Consider the following 14,470-nt stretch of genomic DNA (forward strand, 5'->3'; position numbering starts at 1 on the left):
GGTTCCCGCCCTTAAATTTGGTGATTCGTTGTCTCTGAAAAAATATAGCCTATCATTGGTCAAATGTTACATCATTCAATATTTTAGCCAATGGCGCCTAGCTGTAGTTTTCGCAAATGTAAAAACTACAACTCCCTATGACTTTACCTACTCGCAATGTTTTCTTTCCTGGTACTCGTGAGTGCTCACACACAAAATGAATGAAATATCTGTATGTATTTTGTCATTGAGCTAATCATTAGCTAATTATACGTTATTCAAAAGGAATGGATGAGTCAAAGGATGAGAAAGCGCATAAAGTCTTCATAGAAAGGCTGACACTTGGTGTTACTCGAGTACTTGGTGAGATTATTGTGCTTATTGAAAATGTCAGTTGCAGCTAGCTAGTGATACAGCAAGCTAACCAATTAGTTATCAGTAATCAGGCTAATGACAAGCTAGGTTTGAAACGTTCAGCTATTAGGCTGTCTTATATCTGTTATGCATATTTAAGCATCTGTGTATGAATCTAACCTAAGTTGCTTCAGTGATAGACCCCTGATAGGTAATGCTCAAGCAACAGACAGCTGTAATGTCAGTGCTTTGTCCAGATCTACCTCTTGCCTGTGCAGCTGTATTAAAATCTGATGGTTTGTTCTGATCCACAGAGAGTCTTCCTGGAGTCCTCGATGTGCGTTTCGCAGAAAGAGAGCCTGCAGAGAAACGATGTTTGCTGTCATGGGAGCAGGTATATTAAGCCACGTCATTTATGAATGATATATAGCTACGCGTCTGTGTGTGAATGCTGATTTTGTTTCTCGATACTCAAACGTAGTATTCTTTTTCACAATGCCTCTTGTTCATCAGAAAAACGCATGTGTCTTACCCGAGGACCTCAGAGACTTTTATCTAACTACAGATGGCTTCACTTTGACCTGGGGTTCAAAGCTTGAGAGTGAGTCTTGTAATTTGCCTTTACTCAAACTTCCAGCCTTGATACAAACACGTTTGAAATACCTAGCCTATTTGATCAACTGCCATTGGGATTTGGTTTACATATAAAATAAATCCATACATCAAGCTAATGCATTAATTCATTAATTATATGATAACTGTTTGTAATTGTAACACCCTAACTAACCACAAATGAGTATACCTCTATTATGTTGCAGATGAGTGTGTGTCTGTGGGCTGTATGGTGATTAATAGTGTGGCCAAGCTCCGGCGGCTTGGCCAATCAGCAGTATTCTCCCTCCCCAGCACACCCACCATCGCTGATCTGGACTCTGATGGAGAGGCAGAAGGTGAGATGGCTGAGCACATCCACAACATTGAGTGCAGTGTGAGCAAAATACACTGATAGACAACTTATAAATACAAAAATATTTGACCCTACCACACAGAACTTCTGTTCTGTTAGACCTGTGGTCATCCTACCTTCACGGCCAAAGCTCAACATCAATATGGCCCTACCTGGGCTAGTCAATGACAGACAATTTCACTTAAGAAATCCAAACTGACACACTTCCATTTTCATGAGATGAAACTGTCAAATATTGACCCAAACACGAAAGGTAAAATGTGCGCGCATATCGGGATCAGAAAGCTTTTCATCCCATTGAATTGTGTGTGTGTGTGAATTGACTGAAATGTCAAGGAAATGTCAAGAAAAATGCCCATTTGTTCTACTTTTTTTGCATGTATACACACTGGGCTTGTCAACCAGATAGTCGTATATAGTGGAACAATGAATCTCTGGCCACTTACTAACGTCATTACCCATTCTGTTATCAGCTCAGGATCAGTCAGACAATCGCCATAAGCTAAGAGTAATTTATTAAGGTACGGTTCCCGGTCCTGGGATGACAATGGCAGTGCATACCTTGACAGCTCAACATGCCTGTCTGTTAACTGCACCATTTTTCTGACCCCATGCTGCGCGCTCCCCCAAACTAGGCTCTGGATATTTACAAACATTGAAAGGGTCTATAACAACCTCTTTTAATTGGATTCACAAACAAAATTGATACGAGTGGTCAGTGTAAATATTGTTGTGTTGCTTACCTGCTTTTTTCCATCACCAACAATTGATCTATAGTAAAATGGTCCCTTTGAACTAATAACATTAGAGGGTCATGGTGCCTTGCAGAAAGAGAACAGCCCCGTTTTGATTCCCGCAGTCGGATCTTTGAGCTGGACCCCTGTGCGGGAAATGGGAAGGTGTGTCTGGTCTACAAGAACTGCACAGAAGGTAGTCACTGCACACCCATATTCATCACAACGCAACATTTTAGGCAGCGTTAAGTTTAAAGTTCCCATTTACTGTAATGGTTTCATTTTTTCTGAAAAAAGTAAGAAATATTAGTTGCATATAAAGTGGATATAAACTAACCATATCTATCTCAGCCATATGCTTGCTCTTGGAATGTCACTTTTCACTCATTCTCTTCACAGATCTGAGTAAGCCAAGTTTCCAGACACACATATTTATAATTTTTTTTGTTTGTTTGTTTGTTTGTGTGGTCGTCTGTGTCTCCTGTTTCCTGTATAGATGAGGTGTCCCAGGAGTGTGATGTGTGGTTCCTGGACCGCTCGCTCTACTGGCACTACCTGACCCCCTCGTTCACCGCCTACTACCGGCTCATGATCACACACCTGGGCCTGCCTGAGTGGCAGTACAACTTCACCCCATATGGGTCCAGCCCACAGGCCAAGGTGAGAGGGCAAAGTGTGCACAGGTCACACGACACGCTTTCTGAAGGGTATACTACAAAGCGAGGTTACTGGCCTATCCTGGTAACTTTGGGAGTCACCACTGATCTCCAAAAGAACTCTTTACTGCAAGCATTGCTTCTTAAATGACATATTGTTTTGAGATCAGAAGTAACTCCCTAAGTTACCTGGGTAAGTCAGTGACCTCGCATCGTAGTATATCTTTCTGATGCCAAAAGATAGTTGCTATGTTGCAGTAATGTGTTTTGTATTTGTTAAAATGCAAACAAAAGGTGAACAAAAAGCGCTCATTACAAAAGTCTGTTTTATTTACAAGCTGGACATTTTTTACAGTACCAACATTGTTCAAATGTCAAACTTAGCTGAGACTTATATAAACTTAAAATAGACTTGATGTGCAAATCAACACTAGCATTGTTTGTTACACAGTTCCAAGCCATATAAGAGAGAATACACATTTGCCAGTCCATAGTACGCTTTAACAACTGAGTTAGCAGTGCCAGTGAACCCTTTCTGCTTTTATGTTTCTCTCATTATCCCCCAGCAATGGGCTGCCCTCTACCAACCACTGACCTTCCACTCAGACCCTCACCTGGACTCTGCAGGTGAGCCACTGCTTAACAAGCTGGACCCGACCAAAGCCTTCAAGGGAAAAGCCAAGCAGCCGGCCCCCAAAAAGAAGCCCCCCATCCAGGCATCCACCACGGGTTCTGGGGGCCCCGCTAAAGTACATGGGGGGTCAGGGAGACACAGTGCGCTAAAGCGATGACCAGAGCATGTTAAGGGATAAAGCACTGAATATGTGATGCATACAGCATTTAAGCTAGTTGGATATGCAAGGAGCAAGGAATGTGTTTAAAAACGACTGACTGGAAGGCCTTCATTTTAAAATAAGTTGGTATGTCATGTCTAATGGTTGAGAATCATGGTGATTTGACCTTGAGTGATGATGTATGTATGTGTATGTCCCTGTTTACACACCTTAACTGGATGAATAGGCATATTGCTAACACTAGCTTCACACGCTTAGCCCCTGTTTTCCCAGTCTGTCCACTAAACTGTGAACACAGGTATGTTTGTTCACTACCCCTGATTTATGTGAGATCCCCAGTGTCATTTATTTATTTAAATGTTATTAACGATTAAAAAATATGCCTCAAACACATTATGGCCAAGTCTTAGTTTGTTTTCACATGTGGTTCTCAACCATCTATAGATTCTAGATTCTATGCAATTATTGTTTTGTCTTCCTTCTTTGACCGAGGAGCATACAAGATTTACAGACAATTTCCATCAGAGTGGAGTCACATTTTAAGTGACTGTGACATCATTTTTTCTGGTCATTTAGTACGCACATCTAAATTGAGGCCAGACAGGTGAAGAGGGTGCAGTGTTCCGAGTTATCCGACTCACTAGCCCCATCTCCCTTTCTTCTTCAATGGTCATTTAGCGCCTAAATGTTGTCGTGTCTTCACATAATGACCAGCCCTGTGATTCATCGTTGTGTTTCCTCTTTCCCTCGGCTTTGCCTCCATCAGCCTTGAGATGGGACGCGACACGTCATCTCTTTGTCCTTCCAGTCCCCTCCGCACTGTTGTATGCTGTTGGTTAGCTGGAGTGATCTTGTACTCCATCGTATTAGAGTGTAAGAGAAGGAGCTAGAGGAGATGCACCACAGCCTTAGCTGCTTTTGATCTTCACTGAGAGCTGGTGTCCATACCAGTGGTGTCCAGCCGGTGGTCAGCATGGCCCTTCTAAGTCCAGCGTCTTCTCTTCATGGTCCCCAGAACCACTTTGGTCTCAGCATGACTGCCTGAGGGTGTGTATGTCCGACAGCTGTCTACACACACATTTCAGCTGCAGCTGCTTTTTTCAGCTGGTCCAGCGGCTCACTCTCAGGCTTGTTATTAGACCCAAGTCCACGCTTGTCCACGGAGGGGTGATGCATCTCCACAAATACTTTGTAGATCAGGGCACCAATGACCCCACCAACCAAAGGGGCCATGACAGGGACCCACCACCATCCACCGCCTGCCCTAAAGGAAAGAAACAGAGAGGTCAAAGGTGAACTTTCCGCATTCATCTGTTCAATTGATGATGAGAGGTCAATTGGACCCTTGAAATTTCTATTGTGAATTATGTATTTATCTTCAACAAAGGCATCCATGCAATGTGTTGGGCTTTTGGCTTTAATGCAGGGTTGGTCCTTACTGTATATTCCCTCTTCCTTTACAAATGATATTTGTTTAACTAAGTGTCTAGGCTGAGATACCTTATCCATACATCTGCCCCATCTCAACAGGATTTTTTACCATAAGGCTTGTGACTGCACATCATTCATTTTTCATAAACCCTCTCTTAAACCATATATTTCCCCTAAACCTGGCACATCATAAACCGTCCCCCATAATCCCCATCTCTATAACATTGATCTCTCATGAGCTCTCTGCTGCTTCAATTCCATTACCCATGAGTCCTGTTTCTCTATTCCACACCCGTCCCTATAAAGCAGACCCACCATATCCAGTAAGATCTCTATGAATTGCATACATCTACAGAATGTACAAACATCTACAGAATCCTTACTTGAACACATCAGGTCCCCATCCAGCGAGGGCACTGAAGACGCGGGGTGCCAAGTCTCGCGTGGGATTGATGGCATAGCCGCTGTTACTGCCCAAAGAGATACCAATCAGGATGACCAGGAGGCCGGCAGCCAGAGGTTCACTACCGATCGGTGCAGGCTGGTTTCGCTGATCTGACAGGGCCATCAGGCAAAGCAGCAGCATGGCAGTGCCCAGCACCTACAAGAGAGAGGAGACATGGAAAAGAACATTGGATGAGTAGGAATCAGGCCAAGACAGCACAGAGTGTCGTCACAGACCCTTTCTAATCAATGAAAGACCAGAAATACAATCAATACCTTTATCAGCTGTAATTACTGTCTTATCAGTTGTGCGCATTCATAATGTTAAGCAGTGTTTACTGCATTTCAGTTAAACGTGGTAACCGAGGTGCTGTCATACCAGTGAGTGTTTGGAGAAGTGCAATGCAAATGGAGCAGAGCAATCAGCAAGTGCACTTACTCTGGGAACCAGGGTTAAAATACTATATTTTGCCGAAAAAAATGGCTCAAAAAGTTTGTTGGGAATTATTTTTCCCTTGTTTTTTAAAGTAAATATACTGTTTTGCTGAAAGCTGTACAATGAAAATGAGCTTGTCAGTGCTATGCAAGAGATGCAAGAAATGCCATATATTTGCATAGGCCTCCTTTTTTCCCCTTTTGTCATGCCCAGTAAAAGCTTGCAGACCCACTGTTCCTGAAAGGCAGGTTCTCCTCACCTGTCATCACCAGTCCTTAGAACTGGTGTTGCAGCTGTTAATGAGTTGGACACCTGTTCTGTTTAACCACTCACCTGGTCTAGGAAGCCAGCATGGAGAGAGAGGTATGGGGCCGGGTAGGTGGCAAAAATCCCAGCTGTTGCTTTAGGGCCAGTCACCGTGAAGTTTCCCCCACTGTAGTGATAAATGGCATCTACAGTATAGAAACAAATAAAAGCTGTGACCAGTGGAATATGCCTCTTACACTAATGGTTTAATACTAGACAATGTGTGAAAAATTAAGCTCAAAATAGATCCCTATTGGGCATGGTACACAGTAAATGTCACTATAAGCACAATGGCTTTCAATGGAGATGTGATGTTCTATGTCATTTGTTTGGATATTGTGGCTTTATTCTAAAGTAACTAAAAAGCATCCTTCCAGGAAATCCTTGAAATGACTGCATCGTTCAAGGTCTAGGACAGGACAGAAATATTTCTGTATCAGTGTTTATACTCCTTTGTTTCAGGAATATAACTCATACATACCATAGTAGAGGGAAAAGACTGTTCCAGCCGCTAGAAAAGATCCCAGGAACTGGGATGCGATATACAAGGGCAGCATCGTCCACTTCAGACGTCCAAAGATACACATAGTAAAGGAGACCGCTGCATTCATGTGAGCACCTGAGAGAGAGAGATTTGTTTTGGTTCTTGTTTCTTTCTTTCCATTGGTTCTACGCACGAGCCTAAAAGATTAACATAAATTCAAGTAAAAGCTGAACTACCAGTAAAACAATAGATGTACGCAATTCCGCATAACGTACCTGAAACTTTGCCAGCGACATGCACACCCATAGCCACACCTAGCCCAAAACCTAGGTTGATGCTCAGGAACTCCCCAAATGCTCCTGTCCCAGTGACCACCTGAGCCACTGAGCCCAGCCCGAACACCTGCAACAACCAACCAACACACACAAACACACACACACACACACAGTCAACCATAGCCCAGCCGATTAATGAAGGGTAAATGGGATTCTTTTAGGATGTCATAAGAGATGGACAGTAAAGAAAACCTCTCACATTTAAGACAATAGTACATACTGTAAATAAACATTTAAACTTAAGGCTTGACGTTATGTATGTGAAACAGTGAACACTTGTCATTCCAGCTGAGGGAATGTGTCAGATGGTGTTCTAGACTAAAGAACACTGTAATTACTCTAAGAATAGGATTTGTGGAGCAGGTGTTTTCCTTGTGACTGACATGAGACTAAGCGTGAATACGTGTGTGTGTGTGTGCGTGTGTGTGTGTGTATGTGTGTGTCAGAGACAGGTCAAACATTTGGCTACTTCCACTAAGAACACGTCACAAGTGCCTGCCTCCAACAATGCGAGATTGCATTGACAGCATGCCTCCAGAAAGAGAAAGAGATCACACACAAAGGGTGTCCGGTCATTGGTCAGTAGTATGTGAGTGTGTGAGTGCTCACAGCCAGAGTGGCCATCCTGTTTAAGGAGTCACCGGTTTATGCTCTGGAAAACCATGGGAGGCTCAAGAGTAAGAAGTGGATGACATAATAATGTGGCATGACACCGTCCTTCACATTACATCTTATAATATTGTTATACAGAAAAGCATAACCTCTCAGATATCCTAAAAATGGTGAGCCTCATAAATGTACTCTTATTTTTTATTAATTCATAGCTTTCATCTGAATGTTATGCTTCTATTGTTAATGCTATCTGTCAAAATTCTCCATACGACCCAAACGATGTCTGAATCATTTTTCAATGTAGTTATTATATATATCTGGCATTACCAACCGTGCACCAATAAGACAAAACAGGTTGTGTGTTCCTATTGCAGTGCAATGCATGCTCACCATCATAACGAATGTGCCGAGGGTCTCGGCTAGCCCCACGCGGACGACCTCGTTCCTGACCCACGCCATGGTGGCCCCTTTGCTCTCCCTCTGTTCCCCCACTCGCCCCTCTTCCAGCATGGTCTGAGAGTCCCTCATTCGTCCTGTCGTTCTCCTCCCACTCTTTCTGTTCAGGTCAAAGTTTGTTAGATTGGAGTCCGTCTTATCAAAATCCTTCAATGGTCTCCAAGGCTCCTCAATGGAATAGTGTATTGTTAGCTTCTCTCTTTGTTGTCACTCTCTTGGTCTGTGTTGCTTTCTCTCCCTTCACTCTCTCCTTTGAAAGTACTGAACGCTCTGAGGGCGTCTCACCTTATATGGCTTGTGTCCCGCCCCCTCAGACAACTGCCAGTCCGCATACACACACAGCCAGTCACACCCACATGCATGGAAGGGGGTGTTACAAAAGCTATAGTACTTGTAAACCTTCTCACTTGACGGTGTCGCTGAGTTCATGCAGGTTATCTGAAAATGTGCACAAGTAATTACAACAGTAATTGCATGTACAGTTCGGTGAACCTTTCACAGTAAATGACCTTTGCTTTGGCAGTTTTGACCATGACCTTGGACCAGTCCCATCCATCCCCCGCCACGTAGCAGCGAGCTTTGGCTCCCAGACGGTCCCCTCCATTTACATACCATAACAGAATGACCGCTGTCACCCCGTCCTCTTGTTTGTTACCTTGGTCACAAATATTGGCAAATGGGATTAGATGATCAAAGGGCCCGATACACACCCACACACACACACACACACACACACACATAGGAGACTAGCTTATGCCATGCATTGTGCCATTAAGACTGAAATGAGCCTGAAATCCTCTTTTGAAGATCTTAATGATAAAATGTGTCTAATTTGGTCATCGTTCATCTGTCAGCATACGCATACTCTCATATCTGCATTCAGTCCTATATCTATCTGTTTAAAAGGACATTTTCTATAGATGGTCAAAATAAAGCATATGAAATTAAGCATCGTTTAGGCAGGCCACAAAGTCAAGCTCAGTCCTCAGTCAGCTGATCCTTTGCCATATACAATTAGTGAAATTCATTGAAGGGGCCTTACTTAAGATGCTTTAGCCAGCCTATTCTTGCTTTTTCTTCTCCAAACTAATGTCACTAATCAAACTAATGTGTCCGACTTAATCAAGGTCATGTTGTTGTTATTGATGCCTGCTCTGTTCTGTTCCCTATTATGGAGAGGTCTTGCTGCTTATCCTGCCACATGGAAGCACGTGGAAGGGCAGGAAGGTCTAAATTAATACTCTCTTTTCTCTTTTTTTGGACTTGACTGATTTCAAGTTCTTAATACAAATTCCACATAGCATACCATGACTTCTGTAGATTTTCAAACTTTCCATCATTGATCAGCCATGCAATGACATGAGAAAAATTTTCTGAGGTTGCCCACATACCAAGGGGACAAATCAATTACTACTCATAATAACCTTCTGTTCAAAGGGGGTCCAAAACACAAACAAAGGAGAATTATATGATTCCAGTAGGAACAGTAGCACTGTTCATAAGCTGCAGATCTGAAAAAAGGCCTTTTTTATAATGACATTAACTAAAGATAGCAACTTTCAAGAGGAAAGTTACTAGGAGTTGCCTGTGCCAGTTGCTTCAGCCGCAGCTGTTGCAACAAGATAACTCGTGTGTGCTCACATGCGCTGCTGTAAAGTGTGTCTAGTATTTTGCTGATATATCACAAAGAAAAAAGAAATACATTCAAAATAGTGCATCTCACAATGTGATGTTAGGCATTCTGATTTGATTTCATGGCTTTTGTTTTCCTCTCTGCTGTTGTTACCACCATTGACAGGATTTCTGTTAGGGAGATTAGTGTCTTTTATCAGATAGAACATAAACATTCTATTCCATTTCTAAAAACCTACTCAGACAGACCTAGCACTGAATAAACATTATGCCAAGACTGTCTACATTTTGATCTAAACTATGATTAAACAGATTTTGTTTGCAGTACCACAAAGTTCCCCACAGTGGCAGTAAAACACCCCAGTATAATGAATTTCTGAATCTGCAGCCTGATCATACAAAAATATTACCACGTTCCACAAGATTCCTGTTATCATTTATCCGGCTGTGATAGTCCTTTTAGTAGTAGTAGTGGTATTCAGTTCTAAGAGTAAGTATAATCCTGACAGCGAAGTATTGCACAATTAGACATTGTGCTCCCTTCAGCGTTTGATGGCCTCAAGAGCAGCCTGGCAAGGCTGGCATGCCTTGTAGTAAATTAGACTGGCAATTTTCTTGTTCCGGAAATCACAAGGCTTTGTCTTGGGGATTTTCCATCCATGAGAGCTGTCATGTTATCTTAAATGGATGGCCTGGTCAGTTACAAAAACGGTTAATTGATTGGTTGATTGATTAAATCAGTCAAATGAGACAAGCAAGCGTTCATATGTAATCCCATACTTGTGTCAACTTCAAAAGTGTTATTTTTGCCAATGGACTGCAAACTTTTTGAATGAATGGCATTCTACATCATACCAAGGCCCCATGCCCAGCCGCCGAAAAACCAAAGCAGACATCTAGAAATCTACACAAAGCTTGCACGCTACAACTTCCTCTGTCAAATTCAAAAGGGTGACATTTCTTGACAAAATGCTCATTGTGAGGCCATCGGTCCTCAAATAGATGACCATATTTCACACCAAACAAAAACATTAGTCTGAATAAAGTTTTCTAAATGGTGGTATTTAATTATTCACTTATTTATTATATATTATTATATTATTTATTTATTTATTTATTATACACCAGTTTCACTTGTCCTGTCCTAAGTGTTTTGTTCATTCTTGTTTTTAATTTTTTGTTGTTGTTTTTAACCCCAATTGCACTTTCAGTCATATAACCTAATTTCATTGTATATGCAACTACAACAACTAGATGTACCCATGAAGCCAAATTATGACAGCAGTCCAGCACATTTTTTCCACAAAAAAGAAATCAGCTGAAAGGCCTATATGATTCTAACTGTCTCACTAAATTGCATTATCCACACTCAATTCTCACTGGTATCTGCTAGACAACAAGTACCAAAACATGATTAGTTCATAGATTTCACATGTAAAATTCATTTTATACAACCCCACCTCCATCTTGCCTGTTCATCTGAGAAATTCTTGATTCTGATGTAATTCTTGATTGTTTATGTTATGTTTATGTTGTGCCTGCATGTATGTGTCTACTGTGTGAGTATGTGTCATAACATTGATTACTGTGTATGTGTGTGTGTGTGTGTGTTTGTGCACATGTGTGCACATGAAATGGGTTAACATGACCCTGGAGGCAAACATCTGTGCCCCTGTGTACATGTGTCTACTGTGTGAGTATGTGTCATATGATTACTGTGACTGTGTGTATGTTTGTGCACATGTGTGCACATGAAATGGGTTAACATGACCCCTGGAGGCAAACATCTGAAAAAAATGGTCATCCTAGGCCCTACAGTTCTCAAGATATTCACAGAGAACTGTGTCTGCCCTACCCTCCTTTCGGGGGGTCCAGTCCAGCGGGGGGGCTACAGATCAAAACGAAAAATGACGGTTCCATGCTATCCATGTGCCCAAGTTTTGTGTACCCCGGTCTTTCAGTGTCCCGGGAATCCTTGTTGGTGTACGTCACTAAATGTACACATAAATTAATTTATTGTGTGGCCCCCCCATGAACGGAATTCCACAAAACTTGGCGTGCATACAGAGGGTGTCATAATGATCCTACACTTCCAATTTCGTGCAGTTTTGACTATGTTAGGTCACAGATACCTTCAATTACCACACCTAATTTTTACTTTTTTGTGTTTAACTAGGTGGCGCTATACATGAAATGAGTGGTTATGGAATGGGTTGACATGGCCCCTTGAGATCAAAAAACAAAAAAAAAATGGTCCTCCTAAACCCTAGGGTTTTCGAGATATTCACAGAAAACTGTGTTTGCCCTACCCTCCTTTAAGGGTCCAGTCCAGCGGGGGGCTACAGATCAAAACAAAAACGATGGTTCCATGCTATCCATGTGGGGTTACATGCCCACCAAGTTTCGTGTACCTCAGTCTTTCAGTGTCCCGGGAATCATTGACGGAAATTTGGGCATGCGAAAAAGCTGCGCGGCGGTCATAATAAAGGCTATCTATCTATCAATGTCTACTTGTGGTCTAGTCTTTTTCTGAGCACCTGCCTTTATTGGATGTACAGGCATGTTGTCTCAAATAACAGTACATTTGGAGATTGTGAACAGGTTTATTAACAGATTAAAGGTGCGATGTTATGCGGTTTCTAAGCTAAAACATTTTGTCACATACAGTAAACACAGGGTGCGATTTGTAGGGGGGGATGGTTAGGATTTCCCCCCCTCTAGTTTTCCTATCCCTACCTCTGCGAAATTATTTTTATCGTCGGGGGGGACAACATTTATCCCCCTATGCCCCTCATATTGATTGATTAATGCTACTTCATATAAGTAAAGCGCTGCAACGTGAGAACAGTCTAGTAGGCTAGCCTACATAATAATCTGAATTCAGAAACGCACCGTCACCGTCAGCACTGATGCTGCTGACACAGTGGTTCTGCGATAACTTAATTTGGCCTTGATCGTGCATTTCAGAATGTCGAGTGTGTAATCCATCATAAATGGCTAGGTTCAATGGAAAAGTTAGCTGGACAAATGAAAGAAAACGAGAAGGATTCAGTGAAGCATAATAATGTTTTAGAACCTTCAAAATTAGAAAACTGATGCAACTGAGATGGAGGACAACTGCACGTAGAGTAGAACGTAGGCCTATTGTCCGAAGGAACTTACATTAAATGAGGAGATATTTGCTGAATGTCACAAAAAGTGTTACATGTGTTTGTAAATGTGTACATTTTACACACACACACATGGGCAATGACAGTGCACACAAGTGTGTACAAACACAAACACACACACACACACACACACACACATACACAAAAGTTAAAGTTGGGTTCGGGAATCAAACCCGGGTCTACCAATTGTCAGTCAGTCAGTCAGAGACTGATGTTGCTGCTGCTCCACACGCCTGCAGTACATTGGCACACCCATGAAACACACACACACACACAAACCTCTTTGTGTAAACCTCCTTACTTGGGCACATTTCCCAGTGCCCTGGTAAATAAGAGAGTATTGGGTCCAGTGATGCATACAAGTTTATACAGACACAAACATATACACTGGCATGCACGCACATACCACCACACAAACACACATGCACATATAGGGCCTTATCTTACACCCGGTGCATCGTGGCGCCAAGCTCAACGTAAGTCTTGTTCCCATCTTACACGCAACCCAGTGATGGTTTTTCACCAAGTGCTCTGTCAGGATCCTGCCTGGATGGAATGACTTTGTCCCCTGGTTTCAACTTTGTGTAGTGTCCTGTTTGCTGTGTTTGCCTGGTTCCCCATGTGCTTTGTGTTACCTGCCTGTCACCTGTCTGTCTCCGCCCCATCTTCTTATTTGGTCTGTGCTTCCTGTCTTGTTAGTTTTCCCTCCGTTTTTGCTTCCTCACCTGTTCCCTGTTATTGTCTCGGTTTCCTCCAGTCCTCTGTCTTTCTGTTAATGGGTATGTGCATTTCTACCCTCCTGTGTTTCGAAAAACACACTTTATTGTACGACAAAACTCACCAACAGACAGGACTTCAACAGGGTGAACAGAGAGGGGCTCGGGCAGAAGCGGGACCGGACAGTCAGAGTGAGGCGGGACCGGCTCGGGCAGAGGCGGGACCGGAAAGTCAGAGCGAGGCGGATCCAGCTCGGGCAGACAGTCAGAGGGGGGCGTGGCCTCGGGCGGCTGGGCTGCCGGCGTGGCTGCGGGCACAGGAGCGGACTCGGCTGCGGGCACAGGAACAGGCGCCTCTAAGCTGGGCACAGGAGGCATGGTGTCGGATGACCAGGTTGGCCAAAGCTTAGCACCACGTCTCCTTCGGGAGGGAGGCTTGCGGGCAAGTCTGGTTCTGCAGAATGGGGACTCCTGAGAGACCTCAGCGTGTGGAGAGAACTGCACCTGTGCAGGCTGAAGATTCGAAGTGGGATCGGCTGGTTTGAGGCTCACCTGTCCCACCCGAAGGCCCTGGCACTCTGGCCTGCAGCCAGTGGATGTGGGGGCAGGATCTGGCTGGGGGCTAACAGCCTCACTGGACGGAACAAGGAGTGCCTGCAGGCTTCTCCTAAAGTTACCAGTCTGAGACAGCAACTTGGATGCAGCTGCAAGCCAAGCCTTAGAGGAGAGATTCCTTTCAATTAAGGTTACTGCCGCCAACTTCTCCAAGGACGTGCTGCTCTAGAGGACTGCATTGAATCTCTCAAAAAAGTAGCTAATCTCCTGAGGTTCCTCACAGGGTGGTTCGGAGTCTGCTGGGTCCATCGTGGTCGGTTCGTACTGTCAGGGTAGGCGGATAGGACCCAAGTGCAAGACTCCTCCAGGCAGAAATTAGAAAAACTCACTTTATTAAATGACAAACCTA

At 43.3% G+C, this 14,470-nt stretch overlaps 3 protein-coding genes across 3 annotated transcripts; 1 reads left to right on the plus strand and 2 right to left on the minus strand.

Moving 5' to 3' along the window:
• The first annotated feature begins 165 nt into the window (after positions 1-165).
• Positions 166-3,877, plus strand: tpgs2 (tubulin polyglutamylase complex subunit 2). The gene is made up of 7 exons (XM_048259526.1): positions 166-342; positions 648-727; positions 847-934; positions 1,152-1,283; positions 2,129-2,230; positions 2,531-2,694; positions 3,257-3,877. Exons 1-7 carry the CDS (start codon positions 267-269, stop codon positions 3,479-3,481), a joined length of 867 nt encoding a protein of 288 aa, XP_048115483.1. The 5' UTR covers positions 166-266; the 3' UTR covers positions 3,482-3,877.
• On the minus strand, positions 3,861-14,428 carry aqp7 (aquaporin 7). Its single transcript, XM_048259524.1, has 7 exons — positions 13,632-14,428; positions 7,923-8,088; positions 6,861-6,987; positions 6,583-6,720; positions 6,129-6,247; positions 5,299-5,516; positions 3,861-4,748 (listed from the first exon to the last, which is right to left on the minus strand). The coding sequence occupies exons 2-7, from the start codon at positions 8,058-8,060 to the stop codon at positions 4,553-4,555; spliced, it is 936 nt and encodes a 311-aa protein (XP_048115481.1). The 5' UTR covers positions 8,061-8,088; positions 13,632-14,428; the 3' UTR covers positions 3,861-4,552.
• On the minus strand, positions 12,992-14,370 carry LOC125304191 (anther-specific proline-rich protein APG-like). The gene is made up of 3 exons (XM_048258258.1): positions 14,343-14,370; positions 13,632-14,210; positions 12,992-13,023 (listed from the first exon to the last, which is right to left on the minus strand). Exons 1-3 carry the CDS (start codon positions 14,368-14,370, stop codon positions 12,992-12,994), a joined length of 639 nt encoding a protein of 212 aa, XP_048114215.1.
• Positions 14,429-14,470: the final 42 nt, after the last annotated feature.

This window comes from Alosa alosa, chromosome 12 (assembly GCF_017589495.1).
Source record: "Alosa alosa isolate M-15738 ecotype Scorff River chromosome 12, AALO_Geno_1.1, whole genome shotgun sequence".
Lineage (NCBI taxonomy): Eukaryota > Metazoa > Chordata > Actinopteri > Clupeiformes > Clupeidae > Alosa > Alosa alosa.